Source organism: Nymphalis io, chromosome 16 (assembly GCF_905147045.1).
Source record: "Nymphalis io chromosome 16, ilAglIoxx1.1, whole genome shotgun sequence".
In the NCBI taxonomy this organism is placed as follows: Eukaryota; Metazoa; Arthropoda; class Insecta; order Lepidoptera; family Nymphalidae; genus Nymphalis; species Nymphalis io.
Window position 1 is genome coordinate 3844802 of NC_065903.1, and position 25253 is coordinate 3870054.

Below are 25253 nucleotides of genomic sequence, written 5' to 3' on the forward strand. Positions count from 1 at the left end.
AAAACATTTTCACATTTATAATATGATTGAGATTGATCGCTTAACTTACGAGTATATCCGTTTGTCATAAAAAATATACTTAAAAACATCCAATATCTACTCTTTGTGGTAAATAAAATTTTTATTGTTCTATAAATAAAAACTTTTATAGATTTTATAAATACGAACGCAGAAATAACTTGTACATATTTTTATGCGATCCTGTTAAGATTGTTACTTTATCGTTTCTGATTGCGTGTTTTCTTTTCTGGATACCTACCTCATTGTATTGGCATCGCGTGATGGCATATCGGATGGCCATCATTTCTTTGAATGAAAAAAAGACTGAAAATTCGTTAGAAAAGACGAGATGACGTCAGAAAGGTGGTCGGATACTTCCAATCCTTCATCACGGAGTACTGAATCACTATATATGACTTCTTGTTATAATTACGTGATTATCTGGAAATCGTTAAATGGTCTACGAGCTATTTTATGTAAAAAATATTAATAAAACTGAAAATTAATAAAAGTCTTAAGTAAAAGCTATTCGTGTAACACGTGACGCGCGGAGAATGGGAGGTATAGAATTATTTCTGTTCGTAGTGAACTTAGAACAGGCTAGTTGAGACGAGAAATAATTGTGACGGAATTATTAGAAATTATAAGCAATAACGTATCAAGTGCGGTGGTTTGGAAAATCATTCGAAGGTTAATCGAAGATTGCGTGTTCTGGACAAGAACAGAGTTATTATTCTTTTATTCTTAATTTGTGTTTATTGTACGTGTTTATTACTAATTTAAAGTTAATTCATCTGTATGTTGAAAGGCTTTTGCTACAACTGATGAAGTTTATACATGCAAATAAATAATAAATTGTTAGAAAATTATTACATTATGACATTTTATCAAATACATTCGTTTTAATTCTAATAGTACAATCTACACAATATATTAGCTAATTTGACATTATATTGCTATCTCTTTCACGCGTGTTACGTGTACTATGAGGCTTAACGAATGTCTACTTGTCTTTATACTAGCTTACATCATTGTATAAAGAAACTTCAAGAATTGTTTGAAAATCCTAGTGATTGGAGAAATTTTATCAGATGCAAATTTATCAATAATAACTCTTACGTCCCAAGAAAATCAATTTTATTGATTTTACTATTTGTTATGAGCGGACGTTGACCACGAGACCTTTAACACAACCGCTAGCGCAAATACCATTGCGCTCGCCGGTCGGTGGTTCGTATTTCTTTGTTCCTTTTTATTGGTACTGCTTTTAATATTTTTTAAAATAAATAATGATAATATATAAAAAAAATGTTTTAAACATATAACTTCTAATAGTACTATAAAGTTTACAAGGAAACCTGGAAATTTTATTTTATTTTTGACATCTGTGTCACCACTAGCAATAGACGTTTGATATATAAGACTATTTGTCTTTGGTGGGAGTCGACGAGACCAGCACAACCGCCAGCGCAAATGTCAACGGCCAATGCTTCGTCGAGTTGTCATTAATTTAAAATAAAATAATTCATATTGAGAAGTTCGTTTAAGAAGTGAACCAGGAACATTTGTCCCAACGTCTAAAGCAATTCGTAAATACACATTATAACATAATATTTATAATAAGATAAAAGGAATATTAATTTTTATCACGGCCAATGTTGGCTAAGTGTTGGTAAAAGAAGTGTCAATAGTGATACCTCAAAATCTTATGAAAAATTTATTATAAAACTTAAACATATAATTTCTTTGTTCTTAATATTAGAACGGCTTGACATTTCCAAATATGGAAACGTCTTGATCTCAACACAAGCCTTCTGTTCAAAGATGTCACAAATATCAAAGGTTATCATATAAAACGCATTCATGTGCGTTAGTACACATTAAAATCATAAAAGCTTTTAATAAAACTATTATTATTATCATAAATCACATATTTTTAAGATAATACATATTTGTGTGTTCTCGTATGCCGTCATTCCATCTCTCCGTAAAAAAAAAAATATTTTATTGAGGATTTTTTTTTATTAATTTTACTTCATATAATTTATTGAAATTATTTAATTATAGATTCTTTCGATGACCATCAATTTCAATGTCTATTATTTGCCGGACTTTCCGTGACTGCCATTTTTTATTATTTTATTTTCACAGACAGAGCAGAGCGTCTATAAGTAAAGTAAAATTAACTGCCTGTAAATGTCTGACTACCTGGTTAATGCTCATCTGCGAAGAAGGTTCGGAGTTTATTTCAATACACTTCTCCAGTTACGTATGGTCTTTACAGCATAGTCTGCAAAATAGATAAATGGATGTATAAGGATAGCCTTTCTTAAGCAAAAACTTTTTCTCATATTGGACTGGTAGGTTCTTTGTTCCTTCAAACAAAAAAACATTTTTTTTTTCAGTTTTGTATATTATTAGGTTTTGATTAGACGAAATTAATATATGTTTATAACGTATATTTCAATAGTATAATTATTCCTCAAACAATAAAAAATACTATTTAAAGTTAAGCACATATGTAAAAATTTAATCGTTATAACTTAACCACGTGGAATGAGCAAACGATTGTCGCCATTAACACATTATAATAAAGTATAAATTCACATACCATTGGTGCACAGTGATCTTTGTAAAACAAAATAGAAAAAAAGGTTTGCGATTGCGCAGAACCTCTAATAGATTTCGTTGTGAAATGAGAGCAAACGTGTTTAGGTAAGGTTGGGCTCGAGTTTGTCTGCGGCGTTTACGTGTACGCAATTTATATAGCGATTGAAATATGAAAACGGTTACGGGAAAGGAAAGCATTCGGCCATATATAGTGCGGCAATATGGGCACAAAAATCGCAAACAATAAGGCTTAATATAGGGCTTATTTACTTTATATCAAAGATATTGTTCTGTTCTTTGTAAGGTTTTATAATATATTATATAATTACATATTGGCGTTTTTAGTAATATTCTATATACTGATTTATTCTTTAGATAATTGCAATATCACATGTTATTGTATATTTAGTCATTTAGTATTTGCCTTCTAGACTATCTTAACAAAAACGGCTAAATGATAAAAAGCGCTTTATTGTACAAACATTATAATAAATATCGATGTTTTTATGTGTGGTTCTTATTGTCAGATTATAATCAAAATATAATGTTTTGGCTACAATTAAGCTTTTGCAAACAACTACATTAATAAATTTGATTGTTCTATTGTAACAATATTAATAAAGCGATTAATAATGCTCTCATTTTCTTACAGGTAATTACACGAGCTCGATAACAAGATTCCAAAGTGGTAATACTGAAGCTGAGGAAATATTTAGGTAAATACTTGGATAATTTAATATATACTAATTTTTTACTACTAGTTATCTAATAGAGCCGGGATGGCCTAGTGGTTAGAACGCGTGAATCTTAATCGATGATCATGGGTTCAAGCCCGGGCAAGCACCACTGAATTTTCATGTGCTTAATTTGTGTTTATAATTCATCTCGTGCTTGACGGTGATAGAAAACATCGTGAAGAAACCTACATTTTTCTAATTTCATTGAAATTCTGCTACATATGTATTCTACCAACCCGCATTGGAGCAGCGTGGTGGAATAAGCTCCAAACCTTCTCCTCAAAAGGGAGAGGAGGCCATAGCCCAGCAGTGGGATATTAACAGGCTATTACTGTTACTCTACTGTAATTTTTAAATACAATATTAACTCAAAGAAGTACATATATTATTTTTGTATACATACACCCCCCCCCCCTCCAACTAGCGGGTGAAGTCACGGTCGTTAACTATTTTTATATAAAGTTTCGTAATGTGATGAAGTCCCGACCAGAGGCCAATTCTACTAAAAAATTCTCAAATTATCGCAATCGAATCGAAGCGTGATCGTTGCCGTTTATCCGATTTCTTATTATTTAATTTAATTATCGACTATTGGCATAAACTTTGACACTTAAGTTTCATTTTGTGAAACGGTATATGTTAACATTATATCGATTCGGTTCCGATTAGAATAAACATAGAATAGTCAAAGTTGGATCGGAATTGAATCGGGAACGTATAGTAATCTTTATAGTATTGTAGAATTCGGCCCCAGTTTCGGCCACGACAGTCAATCTCTAGTCATCTGTGCGGAATATATGTTTTGTCTGCGCAAATACAAATGCACAATGTATTCCTTAAAAAGAAAGAAGGCTTCATCGGCTTCAGGTGCTTTCCGATGCACGGGGGTGTAACTCACTCTCTTCTCTTTGCTATTATTGAATGTTTTCCTGACATAACATGCCAATAACTTTAATACATTATTTTACTAAAAAGGGATTTTATGAAAAATTATATTAAGGAGGCGATTCGTCACCTCAATCATTAATTCATTCAATCTATTATTTAAAACTGGTTTTTTTAAAAGCAATCAAAAATCAGATCACAAACAAACGTGTCGCGATTCAAACGGACTTTATTTTTTTATTATTTTAATTTTCCGCTGTTGCAGTCGTTACATGAACTAACCAGCTTACTCGTAAGATAAATTATTATACTTAAACAAGTTGTCGGTCGTTTTACTATAATATAATGCAACAGGAACAGACGTGCGCGAACAATAATTGACTATTGTTTGCTATTTAACCTACTTGTGAAACGGAGCGTATTGTACGCATCTCTTGAACATCACAACTTGTATGCTAATAGAGAATTAGATTAATTATATGTTGCGTGTATATGATGTTCTTTAGATAAGTAGTGATTCTTTAGTTCTTTGTAGAAACTGCACTCCGAGCCGGTGGTAATTTTACATTTAAAACAATATGAAACATGACGATTCAAAGTGCCCTTATTGAATAAACCTAACACTTAAAATGAACCCTACTTGAATAAATAATAATTTGATTTGATTTGGACAATATTCTGAGATGTTTTTATCGCGGATTCGATTTTCGGTTATGACAAATGTTTATTTTTTATTTTATTAAATTGGTCCCAACGTTAACAGTCGTTACTTATTATAAAAAAAAATGATATTAATTATAGTCACTTATAGTATTATAACCCTAGTTATTTGTATATGTCGGGTTATATTAGTCTGTGTGTGCGTGTTTGTGCCTTTACATATCTTTGTAATTACATATCTTTGTTTTTATTGTTCTTAAAATTATATTTCTATCAGGTTTGATAGTTTTTTTATGTCAGTTTTGATAGTTTAGTTTGATCTTGACTCCTTACGATATTGTTGCCCCTCCAACACAAGCTGTACGCTTAATTGGAAGAAAAAAAAGGAATATTAGTAATTCATTAAGAACAGTCATTGACAGTTTTATTAAAAAAAATATTAGTTAAATGGACTTCTGAAAAGAGAAATCTTCAAGGCTGCAAACTTGCGTATTTGTAAATTTCCATAAGCTTTGATTGTTAAGCGATATAATAATCGAATTACACCCTCATTTACTTAGGATTAATAAAATTTACCACAAGCTGACTTTTTTAATGGATAAATGTTATTATTGAAAATAACGTTTTTAGATAGATACAAAAAGACAATTACAATACAAAAATATATTTTATACGATGAGCGATAATTTAGAAGATATATACTAATATCTCTATTAATATATTAAAAAAAAATCAAACAAATCTTTATAATAAGAGATTAACTTTGTTTTTTTTTTGAATTCACGCAAAAACCACTAATTGATATTAAACATACATAAAAGGTATGTATAGGCATTATTATATATTCATATGTTGCATATTTTTGTGATATAACTTGTCATGGAAGTTTAATTGGCCAAAAACACATAATATATATATGAAAAATTTTGTATAAAACATACAATTGTTTTGAAAACGCTCCATACATTACATAAACATATCTGCAATCAATTTAAAGAAACGAAGACGTTATTGTTTAACGAATCACATTAACACATAAGTAAAGCCGTAAATCTGTACTAACATATATAACTAATTGTGTGTTTCTAGAATGTTGCAAGTTACCGCTATCTATTTCGTAAGCTTATGTTAGAAAAAGTGATGGACGGATGTATAGATGTTACCATATCCTTATACCCCAGTATACATAGCAATAGAGTATAATAATCGATACATAAATAAACAGTAATTATCGTCTAACTTAGATGGCTGAGGCTCAATTTTCTAACTCGTTTTCAAAGCTATCTATCACTCAATTGCATCATTCGCAACAGATAATTAAGCGAAATTTTCATCGCACCGTTATGCACTATCGCGTCAGACGTCAAGCGATTAATTGATTGAATTCCAGCATGCAGTTATTATTTTAATTGCTTATTTTGGTGTTATTTTTAACTGTTATGTTAGTTTGTACCTTCTAGGATTCGGTCATTAGCACACTATGTTCATTCATCAAAAAAAAAAAAATTAATGTCTTCTTTGTTGTTGTTTCAATTTTTTTTCAGAACAATATTCTTAAATTAGGAATAAAATGCACTTGCATCAAATAGTCTATTTGATTCGTCATTACTACACTATAAGTTTGAAATGTAACGTCATTACTACACTATAAGTTTGAAATGTTACCGATAAGGCTGTCTTGCACGTTTTACATTTATGAAATAAATATGCGCTGTTTTTAATGTGTAGTTGTCATATATGTAATTCATTACATGTTGGTATAGTGGCTACTTGTAAGGCCGGAGGTCCTAATCTCTTTGTGAAGTGCGTGTCTAGCTAATGAATTATATTAAAGAAGCTGTACACTGCATGAATATTGAGCTCTCAACCTACCTACATACAAACATGAACACACACACACACAACATGCGTGTAAGAAAACACAGAATGAAGCAGATATTTTATCTAAAAAAAACAGGCGGTCATAGAGACTGCCGATAGAAGTGAAAACTTGAAACTGTTAAATATATTTGTCCAATTTCCACATCTATTGGCACTCTTAGTAATAATTCTATTCCTTTTTATTATATAGCTTTTTATTTATCATGATATATAAAATACACAGAATGTTGCAAACTTGGTACAAAATATTCATCAACAGCCAATCATTGTCCACTGCTGAACATAGGCCTCTCCCAAGGTGCGCCAAAGCTCCCTGTCCTCCGCCTTCCGCATCCAGTGATACAAAATATTAGTACAGAATAATTAAAGTAAATAATAATTAAAATCATCCTCATTAATTTCCAAAATACTTAAATTATTTGTACTTTCAACGATTTCATTATATTAACATTAGCATGACGCGGTGACTTCGGTGACGCGAAGCCACGAGTCTATCCTCTACGATAAACTAGCGCAACGCGTCTAAAGAAGTTTTCACTTCAATAAAATCTGTCTGCGAGGGAAATAAAAACGTGCAGATATGTCAATGTATATTTGGGTTGAGTAGAATCTTGTAAGTACTTTTAATTGACATTACACGTAATCTAACATTGTCGTCTAATTTTGATATTAAATATATGTAATTCACACAATACACAATAAAACTCTGGAATGTGTGATACATAAGTTGCAATTATATTAGTCTCACAACCCGATCGAGCAATATAAGCATTATTACTACATGTATAGATTTCAAAATTGAATATCCAGTCTCGAAACATATGTTGCTAGGTCTTGACATAGTTTTAGATGAAAAGTATCATGTAATAGAAAAGGCTGGACAAATAAGGCAGACGTCAACGTCCTAGTCGCGACCAGTCGAAGTCGCTCGCGATAATTAAGGTTAGACTTAGAGATTGTATTTGTAGTACAAGTTATAAGACAGCAATTCAAACAGCATTCGAATCTATCGGTGGTAGGGCTTTGTGCAAGCTCGTCTGGGTAAGTACCACCCTCTTATCAGACATTCTACCGCAAAACACCTGTACTTAGTATTATTGTTATGTTCCGGTTTGAAGGGTGAGTGAGCCAGTGTAATTACAGGCACAAGGGACATAACATCTTAGTTCCTAAGGTTGGTGGCGCGTAGGCGATGTAAGCGATGGTTAACATTTCTTACAATGCCAATGTTTATGGGCGTTGGCGTTACCATTGCTCGTCATGTGGCCCATATGCTCGTCCGCCTATTTTATAAAAAAATAAATTGGTTGATATCATCTGCTCACCAGTTATTCTCGATTCCGGCTTAAATGGTGAGTAAGTTGGTGCAATCTCAGGCACAATTTATATGTCAACAAACATGGGATATGTTTGTTGACGTATACTTTAAGATTATGAGCCATATTTGGTACTAGTAGTAGTTTTAGTCAGGTAGAAAAAAGTAGAAATTATTGTAGGTACTCGAAACTATAAAGTAGACTATTATAATCGTGCTAATGAACTACACATACAACTTGAGCAAAATCGGAGAGAATTGAACATAAAATTCAGAAGTGACTTTTTGTCTGAACATACTTATTACTTAGGAATTATATTCTCGTCGCATCTAAACAATACACTTCATAATATCAATAAGGTTTAATTAAATTATCAACATAAAACTATAAAGAAATACATCTGCATAAAAAATATACGCTTATCGTCCAACACTTGCACTTTATAACACTTTTTATTCGCTTACACCTTAACGGTGATTTGTCGTTGAGAGCTCAAACTGGCTCGGGATACTGACGCTGACCTATACTGATTGCTGATCAGGTTATGACCTGATCAGCAATATTATGACCTCATGTATGCATGACTAAACCAACCAGGTTGTTCAATTAAACCTTTAATATTTGAATGTCTGGCCTTTGTATCATCTCATACTAACTTTATCACATTTATTTGTTATCACACATTTAGTTATTATTAATCCTGAACGATTTCGGCCACGTCGGCCATTTTCAAGATAGACTAGCCAATGCGTGGCATGTGTTATGGTGTGCAGTCCCATCATTTCCATAATCAAATGGGATGATAAATTGCGATAAAGTAATAGGTGCCAGTTCAGCTTTACGTGTTTTTTTATCTATTATAGATATAAATAACTTAACGGCCCGGGATGAATTTTGTTCAAAGGAACTGCGCGTTATAAGTTGACAACTAACCCAATGAGGCATATTCATATGATAATAACACGCTTGTATTGCTCTAGCATTGTGTTTATTCGATTATTGAACCTTTATTATGTAATTAATATTGGTAACTGGTTTAATGTCATGAATACATGATTAATTAGCGCCAATATAATGAGTGCTTAGAAGATTTATAATACAATAAATCAACTATGTGTCATAATGTAATATCATATGATATGTTTAGTTGATATGGCTCAATGGTTATAACAGAATTTTAATTATTGCGGCTTCAAACCCACAAAAAATTCAAACCCAGGCTAGCAAGCTTCTTCAAGTGCTTAATTTATGTGTCAAATTTATCTCGGGGTTGGTGGTGAAGAAAACCTACAATACGACCCAAATTTGTTTGACATGTTTAATTTACGAAAAATGACATATACTCGAACATTCAATGTTTTTTTTTTCATTAATAAGAAAATCTTACAATTACATAAACTTGCTTAAAAATTGAGAAATGTTACTAAGAAAATTATTATTTCTTAAAATAAGCATAAACTGTGACGGTTTTGCACACAACGGTTTGTGACTTTCATCTAATAACTATTTCGCTGTCAAGTAACATTAAACAATTATAGTTATGAAAACTATTTACAGGTTAATTTAAATTTAGAACAGTATAAATGCAATGGTTAGTAATACGATATTATAATAATGTGTTTACCTTCAAAATGAAACGATTGTTTTTTTAAGCAAATATTGTATACAAAATAAGCAGTATTTTTTATAATTGTTTCGTTCTCTTCAATATATATTTCCGCTTTAGTTTCAATAATATAAAGTTATTTTATGTATACAGTAACAGCCTGTTAATGTCCCACTGCTGGGCTAAGGCCTCCTCTCCCTTTTGAGGAGAAGGTTTGAAGCTTATTCCACCACGCGGGTGTTCCAATGCGGGTTGGTAGAATACACATGTGGCAGAATTTCAATGAAATTAGACACATGCAGGTTTCCTCACGATGTTTTCCTTCACCGATAAGCACGAGATGAATTATAAACACAAATTAAGCACATGAAAATTCAGTGGTGCTTGCCCGGGTTTGAACCCGCGATCATCGGTTAAGATTCACGCGTTCTTATCACTAGGCCATCTCGGTTTATTTATGTATACTGGCCTTAAATAACTATTATACGTGTCAGAGCGAGACAGCTGGTCAATTATTTCATTGTCAACAAAGTTCGTAAACCGAAGCTAGGTATTTTTAATGACAATTTGAATTATTTTCGTAAAAAATATTAATTTATTTCAATATAGATATATAATAATTTATAATTTGTTGTTCATAAATTTCTTTAAACATCTTTATTAATTAAACTTTTGTCTTCGGTTATCATTTAATCTTATTCTGAATTTTAATATTTTTAGATAATATTCGATTTCATACAATTATGTACTAAATTTTATAATAATTTAATTTATAATATCACACTTTATTTGTTATTACTATTTTAATTTTCATTCTAATTATTATTTTAGTAAAGTAGAATTTGAATTATATATATATTTTGCAACACATGTAATTAAGAAGATGATTTATATAACTCTATAATTAATGACTCAATCAAATCAAACAATCAACAGCCAATCATCGTCCACTGTTGAACATAGGCCTCTTCCAAGGTGCGTTAAAGCTCCTCCGCCATCCGCATCCAGTCGGTGTCCGCCACTTTCTTAATTAATAACTCATTTGTAATTATTAGTGTACTCCTTGTTGGTGTTGATGTTTTAATAAATAAATGTAACAACAATATCAAATACATAAACATCGTACTGTTTTCATCTGAACATTATCAAATAACGTATGTTGTTCGTAGTGTGATGACGTAATAATAACAAAGCTCATAAAGCAACGCAATTGCATTTCGTTTTGCATAAATGAAATAAAATAACTCGTATCAAATATTTAACACTAAATTCGTGGTGTGTGAACGTTTCAGTCCAGTTGTGACGGTAATTAGACACGTTGCGTCAGATTGTGTCAGATTGCTTCGGATAACGTGACTGTAACATCATGCAGCAAGAACTATACTTAGAAAACATTTGAGGAAATTTTAAATGCATTAAATTATATTCGTTTCCGAATAGCTACGCCTGTGTGTAATTTTTTTTTTTTTTTATAGAATAGGAAGGCGGACGAGCATATGGGCCACCTGATGGTAAGTGGTCACCAACGCTCTTAGACATTAGCATTGTAAGAAATGTCAACCATCGCTTACATATCCAATGCGCCACCAACCTTGGGAACTAAGATTTTATGTCCCTTGTGCCTGTAATTACACTGGCTCACTCACCCTTCAAACCGGAACACAACAATATCAAGTATTGCTGTTTTGCGGTAGAATATCTGATGAGTGGGTGGTACCTACCCAGACGAGCTTGCACGAAGCCCTACCACCAGTAATGGGGAATAAGGTACCGTATGTCATTTGCTATGTATGATATAATGTGTATGTAAAGCGTGATGTATTCGGTGGAGTAGTTACGATGTAAAAGCGTAACAAACACACTCGTTGTCGCATTTATAAATTTATTATTGATTGTATAAAAAAAAATTTCGTTTAATTTTGTTTCGATTTTTCGAACGATTTTTCGAGCTTGACTCTTAATGATAATGTCAAATTTTTACAATAATAAAAACGGGAGTTACTTCTGGTTGGACCTGGTTGGAACTAAGTGCCTTTATCTTAAAATGAATAATTAACTTACTGATTATATAACTTGTTAAATATCATAATTTATATTATGTATATAGCAGTATTTTCAAGTCCCGCCTGTATATTCGCAAACAGCGAAATGTTAAAAGAATTATTTACACATAAGCCAAAGCGAGTATCGTGATTGTCGAAGTCTTTTTTTATAGAATAGGAAGGCGGACGAGCATATGGGCCATCTAATGGTAAGTGGTCACCAACGCCCTTATAGATATTGGCATTGTAAGAAATATTAACCATCGCTTACATCCCCAGTGCGCCACCAACCTTGGGAACTAGGATGTTATGTCCCTCGTGCCTGTAATTACACTGGCTCACTCACCCTTCAAACCAGAACACAACAATACCAAGTACTGCTGTTTGCGGTAGAATATCTGATGAATGGGTGGTACCTACCCAGATGAGCTTGCACAAAGCTCTACCACCAGTCTTACACTTATTCATTCGGAGCTACAGCCTCGGGGCATCCACAAGAAGGCTCCCCAACACTAGAGATTTATTTTAAAAAAAACATCCCAATTCCGGCGAGTTAAAATTTTGTTGTAGTAAAATAGAAGTATATTTTTTGTATTTTACTATATCTCCATAAATTGGTTACGTAATAAATTATGAAATCACTACTGACAAAAGTGTATAATTTATTTGGAAAAGAATTAATGGCCTTCACTCCCTTGTTGCCCCGGGGCCTCCAGACCTCTAATATCCGGCTCTGCTTATATCGGCATAGCACTCATTCGCCAAATGGCATAACGTGCGATAAGGAACTTTGTTCCGGAAACAAGTAAAGCGTTAATAATTAATGCACTTGACGGAAATAAAACTCTTCGTGAGATATGCTTCACTCAAATGTTACATTATGGAAACGAAATCCTAGCTAGAAATAATATTTATTTAATTAATTAGTTTTATGTTATTTTCATGTGCTTTATTTATGCTTATAATTCATATCGTGCTCGTTCGTGAAAGAAAACATTGTGAGAAACCGGCATGTGTCGGTAGGAAAAAAACTGCCACATGTACCCACCATCCCGTTTGGAGCAACGTGGTGAAATAAGATCCTCCTGAAAAGGAGCCTTAGCTCCTTCTGAATTTTCTTCTTGAATTTCTTTAAAATTCCTTCACTGGGCTAAGGCTCCTTGCCTTAGCCCAGTGGTGGGATTGTAGTCTGTAATCTGTTACATTTCACTTTTTATTTACCTTCGTAACTTAAGTTTAATATAAATTAAAATACTAATATTATTACATCTTATTATTACTACAGTACTATAAGTAATATTCTTATTACATTGAAAATATTTTATTATCGATCCTAAAGCCTGCAATCAAATACTATAAGTCTCGATAGACAAATGTGACACAAGTTGTATTATTTTCATGTATTATTATGTTTAAATTATGAACATACTCGTATGATTCATAAATCACCATCAAGATATTCTTATCGTCATTTCTTTGTCAATTCGAATCGTATCCGGAATCTAAATACATCGTATTTTGTAAGAGTTGAACGTGAGAAAAACTGTATGTCGTAAAGCAGTTAAGCGAAACGTGATTATTATAATAAATTCTAAAATCTGTACGTCCGAGTCACGCGTTGACGTTAAGCATTATATTATTATATAAAATGGGAACGTTTCATATCTAAGCCTATTTTGACATTCGCTACGCGTTCGTGAAATTGTCATGTTGCATTCTATGTTACGAACGCGATGCTTGTTCTATTATTGTCAAATATTCAAATTCAAAATATAAATATTCAAATGTGTATTATGAGCACTTTTGTTTTGATACTCAAAATCAGTCAAAGTCAAGCAACTAACACGCATTTTATCAAAGTTTTTATTTATGCAATAGGTTGGGCCAGCACATGGGCTATCTGATCATAAATGGTCTCCACCACCCATTGACATTGGCAATGTAAGAAATATTAATCATTCCGTACATCGCCGATGCCCAACCAACCTTGGGAACTAAGATGTTACGTCTCCAATTTGTCTTCTCTATAAGCCCTTAGCCCAGCTGTGGAAAATTTACAGACTGTAATTTTTTTACATCTTATCTTTCTTGACCTTCAAATAGCCCATCAAATAGCCCATCTGCATTCTAATTGAGATAAGAAATATCACCTACTAACATCAACTTCGTTACATCTGACTATTCGAACATTTTAGGTCGCGGTCGACTTGTAATTTAAGTTTTTTCAACGTCAGCCTTGTATTTAACGAGCCTCTATACAAAATTATACTGACGGCTTTCGAAATATTATTCTGCACTTGTATGTAACAAGTGTGTATGATATAAATATAGAACCTCGTTGGCCTCTCGTGTTGAATCTGAACGGTTTAGTTTTACTTTTAAATTACTCGTTATTTTGAGAAAAGTTGTTAAATTTGATCTTCTAAAACATATACAACCTATACTATAAATAAAAAAATAAAACAATTGATATCATTGTTACTTTGCTTGAATACAATTAAGTTAGCAAATGTTTTTTTTATTTAATATTAAAATAAAAGTAGCAGTCTGTCAATGTTCTATGGCTGAACAAATGCGTCCTTTTCTCTTAAAGAAGGTTTGTAGCTTATTCAATTACGATGCCGCTCGGTGGATACGTCACGTGGCAGAGAAACATCTGACAATTTTCTTACGACGTTTTTCTTTATCGTTAAAGACGAAATCAATTATAAACACTAGTTACTTGAAAAGTCTATGGTGCTTGGCCTGAACTTATTTGTTTTATTTTCCCTTAATTGTTCAAATACCTTGTGCGCTTTTAACAACTTTACTTTTATTATTATTATTATTTTTATATGCCCCGGGATGGCAAATGACTCTACTCCACCTGATGGTTAGTGGTAGTAGAGTCCAAACGCGACGACGGCCAGTACACTTATGTGTGTAATACCACCAAATAAATCTTGATATTTACAACTTTTTGACGAACTTTAAAAAGCGCGCTTAAAGGCGTACTTCTCTAATACATGAAAAATATACATATTTTTATTTTAATACTTTATATTTACTTACTATATATTATTAGTATAAAGTAGTTATACAGGTATAATAAAAATAGAAACGTAATTTTCTGTGTCATTTGTAGTATAAAGAATGAAGTCTATTTATTATCTAAGAAATTATGTAGGGTAACCAGCCGTCCGGTTTATTCCGGATGGACATCGTCCGTTTGAACTTGTCCCTGTGACAATTAAGGGAATTTATATCATTGCATTTTAAATTTTCTAGTTGTGAATTACATAAATTTAAATTTATTATTTATTGTTAAGGCAATAAAGGTCATATATGAATTGATTTCTAACACAATATATGTACAAATTACTCAATCAAAATCTCTTCCTACATATCCAATCTCGTGTATTGCTAGCGTGCGCGTGATCGAGTTAAAGATCACACGAATAATTTACATCTTCAACTTCTATGGACAACTTCGTGTATACAAAATAGACCCTTAAGACAGGACCCCTAAGGCTAACGTTTATGGTCACTTTCCTTTCAATGTTAAAATAGCCAAAGTATATTTTTAAATGGTCTTTAAGTCACGAGCAATACGGTTGAATTTAAAATCAATTTTATAGCATAAAGTATTACGGCGTTGCCCCTTCGAGGTGATCGTTTATCTTCGCAAATAACTGCAAGTGTAGAAATTTGCTGAGTTAGAAATAATAAATTCTTACGTCGGCGAGTATATTAAGTTAATGTTTTCACATCTCGTGTTTATAATGTGAGCGAACAAGATATAATCTGTAGATAAATATATTTTATGGGAAGTTTTAAATAGTTCTAACAAATGACGTTGAACATTGGAACAGAAATATACAAATATAATCTGTCTTCCTATTTTATAAAAAAAAAAATATAGCGTTATAAGGCCGCGTCCACTGCTGGATATATCCTTCTAGAGGATGCAACTGATTCCGACGTTTGACTTTTATTTTCCCATCGCCATTAGCCATTTTGTCACTCCACCTAGACTGAGGAAGTCCTTTCACGTTTATTAAGACGCGGTTTCTACTTCGGTTATCGGTTTTGCGATATGAAATGTCTCAACCCACTCACCGCAATCTAAAACCTTTATTTTCGTTTTTTAAATTGTATAATAAAATATATTTTTTACCAAATAGGTTTAAATGTAAATCGTTAAAAATTATTTTCGTTGCAGATTGCTTTCGTTACGTCATAAAAAAATGAACTCATAATAAATAGAAATGAATTTAATACAACAAAACCAGCTTATGTAATCGTGCCAGTTTTATTCGAGCGTTAAGATTTATTTTTATCGCTTAAACCTACGCCATGCCGTCACTCGGTTTCCAGGTTTAGCATTTTACTACTTAAATACCATACAAGAAATACTTACAATTTTCTTGCATATATTTAACATATTTATATGCAAATATGTTGAATAAATGCATTACTGCATTAACTTTAAATATTTTAGTTACATTGAACAATTATGAGAGGAAAATTTGTAAAATAAACCATTTTAAGCTGACCTCTGCTTAAATGCGTAGAACCCGGTAACGATTGATGGTGCTAATTAATTATTTCAGTTTTCTGAATCACACAGACTAGATAAAAGCTACTACGTTTATGATTGTTCAATACCACGTACAGAACGGCAATCGTATACTACTTTACTCTTCTTTATCAGGATGGACGTAATTCGAAGTCCGACACAGCGAAATTTAAGCTGTACTATGTATATGGTTTGTATGAAAAAAAAACTTTTAATGTTGACAAATTTTGATAATTCTTAATTCATATTCATAAGTCAATATTTGTTACGTTATAAATTAAGTGATCATAATATTAAAAATATTAATTATTCTGATTATGCTTATATTGCTGTGATTTCGTTGCGTGCCAGTCTGGTGTTTGATGAGGGAAACCGCAGTATTCCCAAAAAACATCAAAAAACCTCAATAAATATATGCTAGTTAGCTAATTTTTGCTTGAGGGACGATAGTTTTGACCGTAATACTGAGCTTGAATACCCATAGATCACGTAGACCGGAACTATAACATATACGTCACATTAATAGTCAACAAACATCAACATTCAACAACTGCTACTTTCTACGGTGTGCGCAAAACATGGTAATGTATTGGCCCATTAGGCAATATTGACGAACTGAGTTTAGAACTCTACAACTATCGGACAAACATATATATATATATATATATATTATAGTATAAGTAGGCGGACGAGCATATAGACCACCGGTTGGTAAGTGGTCACCAATGCCCAAAGACGTTCGAATTGTAAGAAATGTTAACCATCGCTTACATTGCCAATGCGCCACCAACTTTGGGAATTAAGATATTATGTCCCTTGTGACTGTAATTACACTGGCTCACTCACCCTTCAAACCTGAACACAACAATACAAAGTAATGCAGTTTTGCGGGAGCGAGTGGTACCTACCCAGACGAGCTTGCACAAAGCCCTACAAGTAAATAATAGGAGGTAAACATAGATTTCAACGATGTTTTAATATTTTAATTATAGTCACATTAAAATGACTGTAATTAATAATAATATAAATTATAATAAAATAAAAATAATAATATAAATTAAAGATACACTGGCTCGGACAATACGTTTGTGGAAATACAACAACAAAAAAAAGTATATTGTGATTACTTTTTTAATCTCATTTGAAACACACATAAAATTATATCAAAGTCATTTTACATCTAGGTATTATTCTATTAAACATTTTACGACCTATCCATGTATTCATCGAGCACTAAAAACAAATTTATCGCGATTTTATATCTATAATGTTTCTCGTGAATTAATTAACAACAATGTTGCAAAAGTTAACGAGATACGTCCATGGCCGCGATGGAGACGGACCAATAAAAACTGCTTTCATCAATAACAAACTCGTGATTTTCTACTCCATGTTTCGTAGTTTCTAGCAAAAATATGTACATACATTTATAATTCTTAATACATTTAGGTTATATGTATTTGCTGTGTTCACGGTTCCTGGATGATTTTAATTTGATGGTAGGGATTTGTGCTGGCCTATCTAAGCAGGTACCATCCACTCATCAGATATTCTTTGGCCAAACAGCAATAGTTAGTATTGTTTTGTTCCGGTTTGAAGGGTAAGTGAGTCGGTGTAACTACAGGTACAAGGGGCATAACATCCTAGTTCCCAAAGTTAGTGGCGCATTGGCGATATAAGGAATGGTTAATATTTCTTACAGCGCCAATTTATATAGACGGTGGTGACCACTTACCATCTGGTGGCCCATTTGGCCGCCCGCCCACCTGATATATGTTTTTTTAAGTATTTCTTGAATGAGCGTGATGTAGTATGGGTTAAGTTTAAATTGCACTCAAGTTCATCGTTTCTATATTATGTAACGTATAAGTGAAACGTTTTAGAAAAATACACCAAACCTTCATTTTTTGGCAGTTAATATAAACTTCAGTTGTATGTCTTTAAATAATATAGTTAGTACGTAACCATACATTGCGAGTCATTTTTGTGCGTCGTCGATGCGAAACCGCAAATATTTTACGATAAAATAATTTGGTACTATCGAGCTGATAATTATGAAGATGATGATGGATAGAATAGCTCTTCAATGACTACTGCTTCACCGACAGAGGCTAATTTTTGTCGAGCCCTATAAATTACATTAAGATCTATTTTTTTTAAAAGAATATTAGCAATGTACGTTTTGTTAAGGAAATACTGATACTCCTATTTATCCCTCGAATTAAGCTTGTGTTAGAGTGAGGATGGCAATAACCCAAGGGGTCAGGATCGAATTTGCAATATTGACACCGCTATACGGTTAACAATTTCCTAAGTAACGCTTATTTTTTTTAAGTATAATCTATAAATTTTTTTAAAGGTTAAGTTTACGTTAGGTTGTATTCCATATATATGTATATATTTTTTAAGGTATACCAACCGCCAACCGTAGGAACGAAGTTGTTATGTCCCTTGTGCCTGTAGTTAAACTGGCTTACTCACCTTTCAAACCGAAACGCAACAATAATAAGTATTTTTGTTAACGGGAGAATATCTGATGAGTGGATAGTACCTACCTAGAAAGGCGTACACAAGGCCTACCACCGAGTAAATATATCGACATTTTAAATCCTCAGATTGAAATCAGAAACGCATCGTTTCATAATATCTTTGTATATATTATTATATAACAAACGCTACACGTTTCACTTGAACAAATACGCCTGTTTACACTTAAAAGGAAGGATGCAAACAGATTCCATTGAGCCAAAACAACATACATCATGATATAACGTAAATAGTACTGAAATACGCTTGTTATTATGTTAACGGTTTATTTGCAAGTATAGTTTTCTTTTATTTGAACTACCATCTTTGTAAATACGGTCAGTTGTTGATATAAAATATACTTGGTTGACATTCTTATACAAGCTATTTTATTTAATAAGTTTAGTTACAATCAATTACACTTAAACATTTATAGAACTAAATACAAACTTATTATCGTAGTGTAGAGGTAACTTAGAAGTAAACATGCGAATAAAAAGTAGAAAACATTGCATAAACAAATAAAAAAAGAAACAAAAAATTTAAAACGTATTAATTATTAACGTATTCAAATAGTGAAACTCTTAACTAAACTTTAATTTATTGTTCAGGTACATATCAACATATGTAATTCCTAAAGTTATGATTCTGCGTGAATGTCAACAAATATTTAATATTATACATATATTTTAATTTTAAACATATATGTAGTCAGGTCCGGAATTAGAGATTAAAGGCCCCTAAGCACATTCACATTTGAGGCCCACTCATTCCGAAGCGGTTAGAATATAATTATACTATATCTAGCTGGGTGGGGGCTCCTCTAACCCAGTACCTTGTATGCCTAGGCATTCGGTTCTAGACATAGTGATCTTTAGAGAATAGCCATGGTTGTACGCCACCTTGCCCAAAGGTTCGCTAAATACTGTGTAAATGTTTTGTAAGTCGTTGCCAGCTTAGCTTAAATTCAAGCTCGAATTTGATCGCAACTTTTCTATATATAAAGTTGATAATGCTACTGCTATACAAGTTACTAAAGGTTTAATTTTTTTTAATGAACAATTAATCTGTTCTTTAATAATTACTGTACATTTATAGTGATGTAGGTTGCAAGAAAGTCTGTCTCGTTAATCCTACGCCCTCACTTTACTGGTTAACGAACAATGCAAAGGAAAGTAGGCTTTGAAATTGATTTTAAGTAAACAAAATCGATTCTTGAGTTCTGAGTCATTTTACTGGTACATTTGTGTCAATTGAGATTTTAATTTACGAATCGTTTTATTAATTAACAATTAATACCAAAAGTCAATATATTATATAAATAATAGATATACGATCGACGTTGTAGCATTTATTTATAATAGTTTTTACGTCAATCGGATTAATTTTTTGAATATTTGTTTAATAGTAAGCCCAGTAAAGTAATAAAGTTAAGTTGATATTGGGAACGCATAAAAGATTTTTATCTTTATCGAAGATATGATACAAATTCCACGTTTTAAAACCATTTTTTTTACGCTGGTAAAACGCATTACGCGTTTTCAAACCCCCCACTGGAACAGGGGGGGGGGGGGGGTATGTGGGGCTCGCCGATGTCCGAGGCGCCGAGTGCGCCCCGAACAACGGAATGCCCACAAAAAAACCAGCGGTACCCTTTCCGTCAGAACGAGGAGCGCCACGGGATCGCTTGCGCATGCTACCGCGACGGACGTTTTATAACCTGCTTATAATTGTAAAAGTATATAATAGTAGTTAGTGTGAAAGGGGAGGTGTCAGGGCTATGTAAAAGTAGCTTATCTCTTTTCATTATTCATGGCGCATGTACCTCATCCCTAAAGCTTGCATCAATACGAAATTTCATCAAAATCAGTTTTTTTATATAGAATAGGAATGCGGACGAGCATATGGGTTACCTGATGGTATACTTACGCATTTACTTACTGTAGATTAAGTATCGCAAAGTCGATTTTAAATTGACATATAAGATTTTTTCTTTGTTTTTTTGTTATGTCACTTCGTAATGTAATATAAACAATTTTTAAATTTAGAATTTATTCTTCAATCATTTTTGTTGTGTGTTCAATATACAATTATATGAAATTAAATCAACGCATTAGATGTTATAATTGATTATTATTATTAAATAAAAAAAAATGCAATAAATAATATCTACCTACATATTATTAATATAAGGTTCCCTTACAAAATGGTGTTCCTAATAAGTGGTTGTCGTATAATTAGTATGATTACGATATTATGTCTACAAAATATCTTCCGGAATATAATAGTTAGTTTGTTAAGAAATTCGAGGTGAATAACCAATTAAAGTTAATAATCATTCTATAAGGTAACTTGCAAGGCTGTCTATGTTTTATAGTTGTAAATCAAATACTACATACAATAAAATTTATAGCAAATTCTGTATGAAAAAATTAACGAATGCTAACTTCACGCGTTTTTTTATGTTCTATTTATATGATTCGTTTTTATCTTTCGGTTTCGTGGTTTAGCCGAAAAAGTGTAACTGACAAACAGAGTTACTTTCGTATTATTAAGTTATTTTAATTTATTAATGCGCAAAGTCAATAATATAATTCAAGAATTACCAGAATAAGTAAGCCTAATATGAAATTTTATATAAAAAGTGCCACAACTTCAATGTTTTCATATGTTATTTAGACATGATTTAGAAGTTTATGGCTTCACATATAACAACAAACAATTGTGTCTCCTTCTTTCCAATATCAAATCAATGATGACGGAAAGAGACAAATCAGTCAGATGTGAATAAGTAAGTTTACCATTTTCATATAAAGCAATTAGTTTATTTATAAGTATCGTACTATGATCATATTATTAAACACGATAAAAATTTCTAAACCAAATTTTAATACTCTTATGTAATAAAAACTCAAGCACGTTAATAGATATTAGCCGGTGAGAACTACGTTAGGAAGCCAGGTCAATGACACTATGAGCGCAGGCACCGCGTTTACGGATGCGCTTGCGCATTGCACCATAATGGCTGCTATGTAAAAAGTGTAATGGAAAAAATTAGTCCACTATCTAATACGTGCCTAAACAATATTTCATTATGCTTTAATACGCCTTCGCTATGCATTTTTGTTTTGAATTAAAAATTAATGAAATAGTGTCGCGTGATCTACAACACCTTCTATACAGCCTATCAGTCATCAGTAATCAGTAACAGTCTGTGAATGTCCCAGTGCTGGGCTTATTCTACCACGCTGCTCCAATGCGGGTTGGTAGAATACACATGTGGCAGAATTTCATTGAAATTCGACACATGCAGGTTTCCTCACGATGTTTTCCTTCACCGTCAAGCACAAGATGAATTATAATAACAACACATGAAAATTCAGTGGTGCTTGCCCGGGTTTGAACTATCATCGGTTAAGATTCACGCGTTCTTACCACTGGGCCATCTCGGCTTCAATCAATCATAATAATATCACAATCTGATCTTCCCTCGAATAACAATAAAGCAACAATCCAATCACAAATTGTTCGCATTTATAATATTGATAACTCATAGTTTATTTCAATATTGTTATCACTTGGCGATGTATAAACAAATAAGCATTTTTTTCAATTCAAGGTTTTAAGTTGAATGAGGAAATACTGCCACAATTCCACGCGTTCATGATTTGTACTAAAGCTGTTTTTAATTATTATTTGAATATGTTTATTTAAATCTACAATGAGAATCATTCATATGTAGATTGTGTCAATATAATTTCTTGATATTTATGATTATTATAAACAATTTACAAACAAAGTTGTAATAAAATAGGATATAATAGGATTTAACCGTTCCGTTTGCTTAGTTGGCTAAATTTACTAATCAAAATTGGCAGCGCTATGGAATATAAACCACTGTGTACTCTATAGTCTACTCTAATAAAAGGGAATATCGCGGTGGAATCGTCTTAAAAAATATTATATAAATTATCTTGTTTAAGATTCGAAGACGCTTAACAGAGACTACTATCACAGATTACGAGTTCAGTTTTACCAACTTATGCTCATGTAGCATCAATTGTCAGGTTATTTTATTCAAAAAAGATTGGCACCGTGGTGTATCAGACTTCTGAATATGTCGCTTAGGCTGTTTTAAAGGCAAAGCATTCACTTTTAAATGAGCGATATTTCTGTAATACGGCTTCTTTGTGTTAGGTACTTTGCTTATAGTGATATTTATGACATGTAATGGTAGTAAGGATTTGTTAGTAAACAGTAATATTTGTTTTTTTATAGTACAGGTAAGCGGGCGAGCATATGGGCCACCTGATGATAAGTGGTCACCAACGCCCATAGATATTGGCACTGTAAGAAATGTTAACCATTGCTTACATCGCCAATGCGCCACAAACCTTGGGAACTAAGATGTTATATTCCTTGTGCCTGTAATTACACTGGATCACTCACCGTTCAAACCGGAACCTGACAATACCAAGGACTGCTGTTTTGCAGTATAATATCTGATGAGTGGATGGTACCTACCTAGACGAGCTTGTACAAAGCCCTACCACCAGTACTGTTAGTTGTTGCTTATCTTAATGGATATTAAATAAAGTAATAGAGGTTATCGAAGTTACACCATTATGTTTGCAGTGTTTATTTAAATTATAAGAAGAAATCTTGACAACAAACGCAATAGCCTTTCGATAATAAGCAATAATTTAGCACAAAATGCACAAAAAATGTAAGAATGAAAGGAAACTTGTTATGGCAGACCTTGCTCGCTGAAGCGTAGCACTACCGTTGAAACCGTTCAGTTACTGCTTGCCCTTACACTAAAGGTCACATTATTTATGCCTCGATGCTATTGCAACAAAGTTCTAGGATCAAATTCTCGACCCCAAATGGTTTGTGAAGTTTAACTTTTGCGTTCTCGATGATCAATGGTTCATTGAAGTGTTCAAGTACTGTGTGTTTCTGACTATTTATATATTGTATTGTGTTTGTAATTTTTGTTACTTAATTTGTAAACTAATAATAAATTTCCGTTGAGTTCTTTCATAATTTATTTTAGTTGTTTTTTATTGAAAATTTGTTTCACAAAATATAATAAATAATAATAAAGAAATATATATTTGTTACAATTACATATTTAACAGAGTATTTTTTATAAAATAGGGTTGCATTTCTATTATAATCAGAATTGTCATCGATTAAGATTCTGCTTGATTTCGTTTTTAGATACCTCTTCATAAAAGGGTCCTAGGTGTTGTAGGCTTAAGACGTGGATCGAAATGATGGTAGCGTTTTTATCACGAATCAGAATAATTATTAATAATAACACAAAAAATGTGACGTAACGTGATGGACGAATGACGCTCCTTAATAATTATATTACATTTATTAGTAATAGTAACATAAATGTCACACTGCTGGATTAAGACATCCTTTTCCTTTGTGGAGTTTATTCCTCCACGCTGCTCCAATGTGAGATGGTGGAATACACATGTGGCAGAATTTCAATGAAATTACACATGCAGGTTCCCTCACAAATTTCCTTCCCCGCCAAGCACGAGATGAATTATAAACCACAAATTAAGTACATAAAAATTGAGTGGTGCTTGTCTGAGTTTGAACCCGCGATCAGCAGTTAAGACTCACGCGTTTTAACCACTGGGCCATCACGGCTTACTTTTATATAATAAATTAAATATTAATTATATATATTTTATTAAATTCTATTGTTGTTTTTTTCAGAACAATGTCTCGGTGGAAGGGCAAAGTAAGGTAGCCGGCAGATGGCAGCAGTTAGCGCGGCGATGTTTCGGCCCGGGGGCGCGCTAGACCCCCCATGTTACGGTCAAAGGGTAAGTAATACCATTAATCTTTGCTAGATGGCGTTAGCGCATTATTAAGCAATATGTTTTTTAATTAAAATAAAAAATTGACACAATGACCACTAATCAGCAAAATGTTATAATTTTAATATTTTTTTATACAATTTTAATATTCGATCTCTGAGTCGTAGTAATAAGGTCGATTTTGCATGCAATTTTAAATCACCTTTATTCGTGTCTGTAAAATTTTTATTTAATTAGTACAATTTAAATATTAACTTTCTTTTATTGGTATAAACAAATCAACATATAATAACTTTATCTGTAATTATTAGTTGGATATTTCATTTAATTTGATTGCGACTGGACATGAAAAAGTTTTAATATATTTATTTCTCTTTGATCCCGATGGAAATATATTTTGATATTTCGATACAATTATCTGTATCAGTTTCTTTGAATAAGATTTGTTTTCTGATCAAATAATTTGATTGACTTTGTGAAGTTTAAAAGATATTAATCTTACTTGTATTATAAAATCAAATGATTCGTTGTTCTAGTTCACAAGGTTGCAAAATGGATGTTTTTTTAGCTTATCACCGTCCGCTGCTGG

The 25253-nt window shown here is 32.3% G+C and overlaps 1 protein-coding gene across 2 annotated transcripts in view; it reads left to right on the forward strand.

Annotated features, from left to right (window-relative positions):
- The window catches only part of LOC126774377 (uncharacterized), a 152014-nt gene that overhangs the window by 67775 nt on the left and 58986 nt on the right, over positions 1-25253 (forward strand). The window contains exons 3-4 of one of the 2 annotated variants that reach the window (XM_050495872.1): positions 3263-3326; positions 24561-24670. In XM_050495872.1, the coding sequence (XP_050351829.1) occupies positions 24602-24670 (69 nt within the window). In that variant the 5' untranslated portion in view covers positions 3263-3326; positions 24561-24601. The remainder of the gene's footprint in view (positions 1-3262; positions 3327-24560; positions 24671-25253) is intronic. The other variant, XM_050495871.1, reaches the window with a different exon arrangement.